Genomic DNA, 10,317 nt, shown 5'->3' on the forward strand with positions numbered 1-10,317 from the left:
ACGATCACTTCCCTGCTCCTGCTGGCCACACTATTTCTGTCTAGAAAAAGTCTAGAAAAGCTAGAAGCTTCTAAGCTAAGTTGGGGAAGTCTTGATACAGATTTTTTATATACAAATCCTTAGTGTGCATACCTATTTTTTTTGCAATATCTGTATTAAGATTAGGACAGCTGACAAAGCATTCATAATCTCACAAGCACGGCGCGTAGTCCCTCTAAATGCAATTCTCCTACTATACATCCTTGAACGTTTCCTAAGATCGTGTAGGCTTCTACCAAGAGGGGCGGTTGTCCTGCCAGTCTGTCTTGTACTCAGGTGGGTCAGGCTTTCAGCTGCCTGTAGAGGAAAACAAAGGGGAAGTTCACTGTTAATACATGAAATCTGTCCTTACTATTCCCTTGTATCCTGGCTGCCAGAGTCAGGTCTTCTCTGTCAGCCTTATAACCGTGTCATACATGCAAATACACAGGTCCGTATGATCATTTTTATGTTCTGACCCTTCCCTCAGCCCCTTCCACCTCTGGAAAATAGATGCCTACCTGACTGCAGTTGTGAGACTCCGATACCAGTCATTAATATCTTGTTGGTCACCAGACATCAACAACAGTGTCTTGTGTGGAAAGGAAAGCTGAAAGGCAAACAGAATCTGGTGCCACCCTGTGGCATTCCTTGCCAAGGCAGCAACTCTGATAAAAGGAGAGCCATCACCACTGAACTCAACTCAGCCCGGCATGCTGATTTCCACCATTTTCTTTCCCAGATAGAAAAAATCAGCATTGGTACTAGGAGAAGCCAGAGGCTGGACAGTACAGAGCGAGTGCCAGTCTTGTCCATTCCTTCCAGCCACAGATGACAGCTCACTTTGACTTAATAGGGGGTTTGGAAGTGGGCAATTACAGTTCTCAGCAGCTCTTCATCCATTTTTCTCCTGTATTCCAAGCTGCCCCTAGGGGTCCTTCCACTACCACCATCTACAGATCACAGCTTACCCAGAGTCTTCCCTGTCACAGCTCACAAGGAATGAGCTAACACAGCCCCCAGGTGCTGCAACCTAGGAAGACCTGAACTTGAAACCCCTACCTAAGGCATCAGTCCCAGTCAAAGACCCTGCAGCCCTCAGGGAGTTAGATGCACAAGCAGTATCTGTTGTGATAATACCCACATCTTTTTGCATTCTCTGTTTTTCAGGGTTTTCTATAAGCTCAGTCCACAGTCAACGTAATGCTACATATTCATTGTCACATGACTGTGGGGCTGTCTCCCCAGACATGTGGCTCTGATGAGGGCATATCAGAGTCTTATCAGAACCTCCTCACCCGAGATGAGTGAAGCAACCAGCAACCTGTACCCCAGCGTGCTCAGGAGGGCCTGCACCACGAAAGGAAACGGACCTACATCACTCAAGAAGAGAAGGGTTGCCCTAACTCAGACGAGTTCATTGCATTTACCGTTGTCACCACTCTCATCATCTCAGTCCTGCTGCTGCTGAGGCAGCTAGAGACCTGCTTTGCAAGTCTGACTCCACTGATGCTTCTGCCAGGCAGAAGCGGGAAGACTTACACTGAGGAGCCCTCCCTGGCTCTGCGTGTGGCCGAACACTTTATCCACTACGCACTGGTGAAGCGGGTAGACAGCCTGGCATGCCAGTTTGTTTGAGCTCAGCGGGTGCAGTGGGTGGCAGGGCTTTGTTGCAATAAAGATATCAGAAAAAAGGAAGAACATCCTGCGCTTCAGTTCTTCTCCCTTTGAAGGCACCACCAAAAGCCAGCCTTCCCGGATATACCAACGCCCTAGGCATGCAAGGGAAATAAAGACAGTTGTCAGATCATCACTGGAGAAAAAAAAGGCGGTAATGAGACAAACAGGAATACAGTGAGCTGCCCTTGTAGGTTACCAGGTTCTACATCAATTCCAGTCACTAGAAGGCACTGAGTATCAACTGGGGCCAGCTCACCAGCACTGATGGCACCCATGAAGAAACAGTGATCGGCTCAAAACTTTTAGTATATGAGGAGCAGACTGAAATTGTTATAAATATACTATGTTAATTAAGAGGATATTACGATATGCAAAGCTGTTTAAAGAGACCAGAACAAAAACATGGTTTGAAAATGGTATGCATACCTTTCAATTAACATAAGCCTTTCAGAAAACATACCATGAACTATCTTAAATTGTGTTGCCCAATCATTTGTCATTAGTGGTGAAACAGAAGTTAGCCTAAGCTTTGAACATTTATTTTATTTTCCCCTTGTTTTGTTTGCTTTTAAAATTTTGCAAATTTAATTTTGCAATTTAAAAAAAAAACCACAAACGTTTCACAGGTCATCTAACTATACACGGACCTCCGGTAGTTAATAGACTACAGAATGCAGATTACTGTTCTAATGAGAAGACAGCAAAGGGGATACAAAACAACATATTAAAAGGAAGGTCTGAATAGGCAACCTTATCAACCTTCTCTTTCAGAATAGGGCCCAGTGTCATCTACCCATGAAATTAATTGCAGTAAAACAAAAGGCAGAGAAATCAGCAGGAAAAAAATCAAAACAATTCTATAAACCTAGCTGAAGCAGCAATAAAAAAAATGGCATCTGCACAAAATGGAATAATTAAAGCAGTGCCTCTACCTAGAAGGATTATTGTACAAGATGGCCATCAACTCATGGGAATTATGAAGACACCTGCCAGTAAGATTATTTATAAAAATTTAAAGCCATAATAAGGTATTGCCATCTGGCCTGGGAAACACCTGCCAGAGAATTTCAGCCACTGTTTTTCATGCCTCAGCTTCTGGCTGAGCTACTAAGTACTTTTTAGAGAACAACACAATTTTGTTTTAATTATGGATTGCGTCTTAGTTAGTATGCTACAGTCACAAAACAGAGGCAAGTGAATTCCTGCTTAGCTTACTCCACAGGAACCACTCCTCTTATCTGAATAAGAAACGGAGAAAGAGATGGGTGAGGTGCAGGAATCAGTCCAAAATAAATGGAAGGAAGGTGTCAGCAGCCTGGGGCTGGACTGGGAACTGTTTCCCTCAGGCTAAGCTGTGATCAGACTCCCTGGCATACAGTTTGAGCTGGACTGTGCTGGAAGTCTTGGGATATAGATCCGTGTTCAGGATTCCCAGGGGCACTTGATTTAGGAAATTCTTGTGAAAGGAGGGCAAGGAAATATCCCTAGGGAAGCTAGGGATGACAGACAGTGTGGTATGTTAAGGAGGCAGTTCTGGGTAAGATGGTATTTTCCCTATATATGGAAGGCAGCAAGAAAAGCAGGGTCTCTTAATTGGGAGCAGCTCATCTCAGAGGCACTGCTCAATGTGAGATACCCAACTCCAAAGCTACCCCTTTTCTCTGAATCTATAGCATTACGTTTTCTCACCTCTTCCTTCCTAGTAACAGGATGCAATCTTAACAGTTCTGCAAATGCTAGCTTTTTTCTAGAAAGCTGGCCCAGAAATAGCAAGCCCCAGCTGTCTCTTACTTTTCTGTTTCTCACATCCAACAGCACCTATTTTACTCCAACTAATGGAGAACACGACCATCACAATTCTCTGCCCTAGATAATGGAAAGGTGTCTATATACCCTCGTCCTACTACATGTCTCAGAATATTCAGAGACAAAAAAAACAAGTGGACCCAACGCTTTCAAACAATGCTCATCTCTGATCTAGCTATACTGTTTTGGGGTTGGATTTTTTTTGTCATGGGTTATCTTATCAGTTCTGTCATCAGGATAACTGATTTACCTTTTTACTTATGCACTACCCCAATGTGTCCAGGCACCCCCAACAAGAGCATGCTCAGTATAAGCAGAGCACACCTGTGTTACCTCCCTTTCAGTTAGCATCACCAAAAGGATTCTAAGACAAATGGGAAAGAGAATTGTAAATTAATCTGCCCATTGACAGAGCATCTTCGAGAATCATAACCTCCGATAAATAACCTCTTTTTCTACCCGATTTGTGCTGAAAAGAGTGTTGATAACACAGGGATGTTTTCGTTACTGCTGAGCAGTGCTTACACAGGGACAAGGCCTTTTCTGCTTCTCACACCTCCCCACCAGCGAGCAGGCTGGGGGTGCACAAGAAGTTGGGAGGGGACACGGCTGGGACAGCTGACCCCAACTGACCAAAGGGATATTCCACACCATATAACGTCATGCTCAGCATATAAAGCTGGGGGAAGAAGGAGGAAGGGGGGGATGTTCGGAGTTACGGTATTTGTCTTTCCAAGTAATGGTTATGCGTGATGGAGCCCTGCTTTCCTGGAGATGGCTGAACACCTGCCTGCCCATGGGAAGTAGTGAATGAATTCCTTGGTTTGCTCTGCTTGTGCATGTGGCTTTCGTTTTATCTCAACTATCAACACAAATACTCTGATTTCTGGCACAGTTTAATGCTGCAGATAAAAGAAGTTTCCTCACGTATAGGGTGTAAGCAGCAGTCCATGAAGCTTGTAGCTCAAGGTAAAAACCAACACAGTCCTTGGGCCCTTGACACTCAAATCTATGGAGTAGGAAGAACACCGCTACTTACGCTCTCCCAAAATTATTTAATGTCTTTGTGTCATTCTTACCTAGGACTTACGCTCCTGACCTCCTTAGGCTCCTGTGACTAACTTTCTATGTGTGATCAGCTCCTCCTATCTGAATGTGAGGCAATTAAGCTGCTGCTTATCCTTTCTAAAAAATTCTTAATTAAAAAAAAAAAGTGCCTGAACTACTTACTAGTTACATTCCTTCACCAGCTACCTATGGAATTGGGCCAGAAGGGGAAAACTGGTTAATATGAGTTGAGTCAGAGATGACAGCAAGCATATCTCCAGTTATCTCAGCTTGGCAGAAGAAAAACAGAGCTGTCAGTAAGACCCACCTGGAGTCAACACCTGGGTCTTCTGTCCTTTGAGTAGTTTCTGAACCCGAAGTAGCTGCAATGAGTTCTCTCTCTTATGAATGATGTCTTGGACCCACCGAGATACCTCAGAAATGCATTTCACAGCCTCTGAAATTATAGCAGCATATCCTGAGGTTATCACAATTGAGTACATATTACACCTTATCTATCTTGCTGTGAAAAGATAAGATGAAATTAAGAAGCAAATGTTTTAAACCAAGTATCAACAACAGATGTATTCAGTAATTTCAGCAGGAAATTGGACTAGATGACCTCCAGAGGCCTCTCTCCAACCAACACTTCTGCGGATCTAGAAAACATTTATTTGCCAATGAAACATTAGGCAGAGGAATAATGGCCTGGATTTGGAAGGAAAAACAGGAAAAGAGCCCCACAAGTGGTGTTAACTGCTAGTAGATACGGCATGAAGGACATGAATTATCCTGGAAAATTGGAAAAATGACCAATAGAGTCATAGAATGGTTTGGGTTGGAAGGAACCTGTAAAGATCATCTAGTCCAACCCCTCTGCCATGGGCAGAAACATTTCTCACTCGATCAGTTGCTCAAAGCCCTGTCCAACCTAACCTTGAACACTTCCAGTGATGGGGCATCAACAGCTTCCCTGGGCAACCTGTTCTTACCACCCTCATTGTAAAAAACAGAGCTGCCATTTCTCCGACCTAACCCCTAGGCCACTTTTCCAGTCAGGTACTCTACATTTTTATTCCCTATGTGTTCTCAGGGACATCTTGATCAAGATGGAGAAGGGAAATAGTAATCCACTAGAACCCCAGAAAGAAGAAGATTTTTCTTCCTGTGTAAGTAGACAGAAGACAAGAATCCAAATATTATTAGCAAGGAGACTAACACTGATCCAAGTGCCAGCATCTACAGGTAGAATCATACTTGCAAGTTTCTGGTACTCAGCACTGTCTGGGCTGGTGTTCTCCAGGAGGTCTCTGAGGAAATGCTTGTACCTAAGATAGAGAGAGCAGGTTTATTTCACAAAAAGATACCAGGAACAGCAGCATCTCCTATTAGTGACAGAATGATGAACAATACTCTGCCAGGAGATGGAGCACACACCTCTAAGTCAAACCAAGCAGCTTTTGGTCACAATTCTTCAATCACATTCATTTTATCTTCAAATTTATCAACTAAATTAACCTAAGTATTTTATACATTTGCAAGCCTTTGGCATTTCCTGGGGATCTGATAAAAGCAACCTCACATATTACTTAAGTTCATGAGACTCTCTTAGCATTCATATAAAAATGCCTTCAATAACAGACAAATTTCCCTTTGAACTACGTTGGGTTTTTTTTAATGTCTGAATGGTAGCATTCATACCATATGTTTCCTGCCCACACAAGAAAATAAAGGCATTTCTATAAGAACCAGGAGCCACCTTTTTCTGGTAAAGACTGGAGAGGAAAAAAGAAAGGATCAGATCTCCGCAAATGCTTTCTCCCAGTAAAGTCAAACTGTTTTCAGTCTGAAATGACAGAAGAAATATCACATTGAATAGATTCATGAACTGGCAGAAGTCATATGACCTGCAGTATATGTAAAAGAGTTTCTAAGAAGCTTGAACATGAAAGAGCTGATTAATGAAAAAATTACACCTTCTGTTAAAAAGCCACCATTTTTCCAAACAGTTGGACAGCAACAAATATACTGCTATTTTACAAATTTAAAGGAACAATCCAAAGAATTACAGTAAAAAGAAAGTTTATGTTTATATCTGCCAAGCTGATTAAAAAGGTTACATAAAGCTACCTGAAAGACTGTGGTATGCTCAATCCGAGTTATTTTCAAAGAAACGAGGCTCTCAATCTCTCAAATTGGCTTTAGCGTGGATAAGACCATGGTTGAAGAGCAGCTACTTGATCTATAGCAGCAGCAGCAGCTGGGTTCCCAGCAAACTACCCGTGCTCTGTACTACCCACATACCCTCCCCAAGAGAGGGCAGCCCTTGAGTGCATGCAGCACTCGCCTCGTGCAGTCAGCCTGCCTCTTCAAAGGGGAGATGATGCCTCAAGGGGGGAATGCAGCAATCCAGACTGGATCTGTCCAGGCTCAGACAACTGCAATAGGCACCAAATGTGAGGAAAGCATATGGCCCTGATAACCAGAGAGGGGAGAAAAGCTCCCCCGCGTTCATTGATCTCAACTCTCTCCAAAAGCAATCATCTACAAGAGAGGAGAGTCACAATGCTCCAGGTCAGCAACCTGCACAAAAGCGGAACAAGACCACCTCTGGCAGAGACCACCACTTCTGCAGCACTTCGGACAGCTTGCTTTTGTTCAGGGCCTAACTTCAGTAGCTTACCGAGATGACAGAAAGCCTCCACTTCGTTTCTACCTGAGAGCTAGATGAAAAGCTTAGGAGCCAGGGCTAAACATAGCTACCTCTCTGCACCACCTCTCATCCAGGTACACTGATTCCACTTTACAGGCACGTCTTCAGGTCTGTTTCATTGCTGTCTATATGCTCCGATTTTGAGACACATTGAGCAACTTTACCTCCCATAGCAACAAAGACACTGTTATGTTCCTTTTTCCCTCTCATACTAACACCTTGAAGACTCAGAATTGCTTACTTACTGGTGCAACCTCTGCAGGGGCAAAGGAAGCAGATCCTCTAGTTTCCTCCCTTGAAACTGAGGTCGAGTCTCCTGGAGTTTCTTAAACCGTCGGAATGACTTATTTTTCCTCAGTTGCTCCTGTGTGCAGCAGAAAAGGCATATAGCTTTGAGACTATAGAAAGAAGCATGTGCTCTAGTCTGCACCAGAGCTTGGAACTCTTAAAACTCTTAGAGTTTAGCACTCCAGTCCTAAATGCAAGCATCAACAACTTCTTTTGTGGCCATGGGCAAGCAATTCCCTTTCTCCTGACACCATTTCCCAGCGGGTAATGGAAGCGATATCCCCTCTTCATACATGCACAGCAGTATAAAGCTAGCATACTCAGCAAATTGAAATGAAGAAAAAAAGGAAGGTTGACTCAGATAGGAAAACAAGGATTCCACCTGTGGCTTTTTGCCATTCATTTCAAGACAAAGAAATACAGCCCTGCATTCCCATTGCCTCAAGGCAAGCATCCAAAATGACTTTCTCTCTTGGGAAATCAAAAGTGTGAATATATGCATGCAAACAGAACAGAAGGGAAACATCCCAGTACATCCTGCAGCTCGGAACAAGCACAGACAAAAACTGGAAGTCGGATGGTTTAAATTCCAGATACGGCTGTCAGGACTTTGAAATAAAAATATATCCTTCTGAAATTTCTTGGAAGACAGGTTGTATTTGGAGAGGTAAGTGGGAAGGAAAAATTTTTCTTCTACCATAGAAAAAAAAATTGGGAAGGAAAAGGAAATCCCACTGTTAGGATACAGTTAGTGGTAGTGGGAAAGACTAGAAGACCTGATAATTCTCCAGGAAGAGATCACTGTCCCCTAACATTCCCACTGCAAACTCTCCAGGCTTGCCAGTCAAGGAGGAGCGGGAGTAAATACAGAACTCTGTTTGAGAAAGCTGTGCTCAGCGTATGCACATACATACACAAAACCTGAAACAAGCTTCAAAAATTTGAAGCTCTAAATAAGTAGAGAAGTTTTCACCATTCTATTATGGAAGAAAGACTGAGAAAATAGCAGCAGCCCAGAAAAAGGAAGAAAACTGATAACTCCAGAAACAGAAGAAAAAGGGAAGGATGTAGCTGTTTCACAGAATGGAGAAAGAGAGGGAAGAACATGAAGAATAAAGGGGATATTTACCTTCAAGGTTTTATTTGCCTGCTCCAAATTCTCAGCGTAATGGCCATAAAGCTCCAGGTTCTGACAGAAATTTTCCAATCCTGGTCCCAAATTCCCTCTCTCCAGGTGAAGCGACAGAACACTGTGCACAAGGAGCAAAGATAGCTCGTGAGGCGTACATTACTGATGGCATTTTCACAGCTCCCTCTGGTTCACTCCTATGCTGACCTTCCTTTGCCAGTCTCCATCTCACATCCAGTTTCTGTGCCAAATATGTGCTTGGTGGTCACAGAGTAAGGCATAGAAAACATCCCTTAAAAATACCGCGGAGCAGACTTACTGGGTTTAAACCACTATCCAGAGAGCAACTGGGCATCTGGATACGTGGATACAGATCAGCAGTTTCCTGGGTACACCTGTAAGTGCCACCAAGGCTAGCAGTGCTAGAAGTGAATGCCTGTTTTGCAAGGTGTTAGCTTTATTTCCTGAAATCTTACTTTCTCATCAATATAGGGTCCTCCCCATATAATTACAGGAATCACATCAGCGTGTTCACTTACTGGCTCGCCGAATATATGGATTCCAGGGGTCCAAATATGGTTTCCAACACAGCAGGTTTCAGTGTCCCTTTGGCCTTTAAAATTGTCACAAAGAACTAAGTAGGAAAAAAGAGAGAATTTCAAACAGGTAAAATTCAGAGGTCACTCAAAGGTTATTCGTGGCACACAGCAGAAGCAAGAATTTGCAGCCTGAACATTCTGTAGCTCAAAAGGATACCAAACAGGCATTGTGAATGCCTACCTAAGATATCTATCATCAGATGTAAGCCTTCTTGGTAACTTTGACCATAACTGTAAACACGTGGAACAGCACTACAGCACCGATAGAGTCTATTTCAGTATTCCTAGATGTATCTGTTTTTCACCACCTTGTTCATAATTTATCTGTCTTATCTGTGCCCCTATGTTTCATACATCTCAGGCATCTTAAGGAGAGTCCCCTATACAATCAAAACTTAAAGATTTATATCTGTGTACAGACCAAAGCCAAGGGGCCAAAACCACAAGTTATTGGATATTACAGAGGAGGTAAAAGAAAAAACCTTTCAGCCCCAGCAGTTGTCCCATGCAGTAGGGATGTACCGAAGTCTTGCTCTTGACTCTTCCCCATGACAACACAAATAAGTACACGCTGCCTGAAGGTAGCCAGATATCAGAAGGCGACAAAATACTCACTGTGACCACCAAATCCAGCTGCTCAAGGTATTTGTGTTCTGTTTCCAGCAGCTCCTTGGCTGTCCGGCTGCGCTTTCTCTCCCAGCGAGCCCTCTGCTCTTCCACAGTGTTTGCTCCAGCCATAAACAGCAGGGACGAGTCACTCATGGCAGCCTCAGTGCTGATATACAGAAAAGTAACCGGTCCTGAAGAGCCAAGAGAAACGGACACACAACAAAAGAATAACCTATGCTGCAGGGTAGGATTCTGAACTACAAACGCTACACTTTACTATGAAAGAAGGTGGTGTGGTTTAACCTCAGTCGGCAACCTGAACTACAACGCTACACTTTACTATGAAAGAAGGTGGTGTGGTTTAACCTCAGTCGGCCCCCCCCCAGCCACTCGCTCATTCCCCCCAGTGGGATGTGGGATGAGAATCG

At 43.5% G+C, this 10,317-nt stretch overlaps 1 protein-coding gene across 2 annotated transcripts in view; it reads right to left on the reverse strand.

Annotated features, from left to right (window-relative positions):
* Positions 1-42: 42 nt before the first annotated feature.
* The window catches only part of ARHGEF39 (Rho guanine nucleotide exchange factor 39), a 16,093-nt gene continuing 5,818 nt past the window's right edge, over positions 43-10,317 (reverse strand). The window contains exons 1-9 of one of the 2 annotated variants that reach the window (XM_009285203.1): positions 9,896-10,049; positions 9,221-9,315; positions 8,682-8,802; positions 7,510-7,628; positions 5,809-5,879; positions 4,880-5,008; positions 1,561-1,790; positions 540-628; positions 43-336 (exon numbers count right to left, since the gene is read on the reverse strand). In XM_009285203.1, coding sequence (XP_009283478.1) covers positions 321-336; positions 540-628; positions 1,561-1,790; positions 4,880-5,008; positions 5,809-5,879; positions 7,510-7,628; positions 8,682-8,802; positions 9,221-9,315; positions 9,896-10,042 — 1,017 coding nt within the window. In that variant the 5' untranslated portion in view covers positions 10,043-10,049 and the 3' untranslated portion in view covers positions 43-320. Of the gene's footprint in view, positions 337-535; positions 629-1,560; positions 1,791-4,879; positions 5,009-5,808; positions 5,880-7,509; positions 7,629-8,681; positions 8,803-9,220; positions 9,316-9,895; positions 10,147-10,317 lie in introns of those variants that run through there. The other variant, XM_019473636.1, reaches the window with a different exon arrangement.

The sequence above is a fragment of the Aptenodytes forsteri genome, unplaced genomic scaffold, assembly GCF_000699145.1.
Source record: "Aptenodytes forsteri isolate BGI_AS27 unplaced genomic scaffold, ASM69914v1 Scaffold120, whole genome shotgun sequence".
Classification (NCBI taxonomy): domain Eukaryota; kingdom Metazoa; phylum Chordata; class Aves; order Sphenisciformes; family Spheniscidae; genus Aptenodytes; species Aptenodytes forsteri.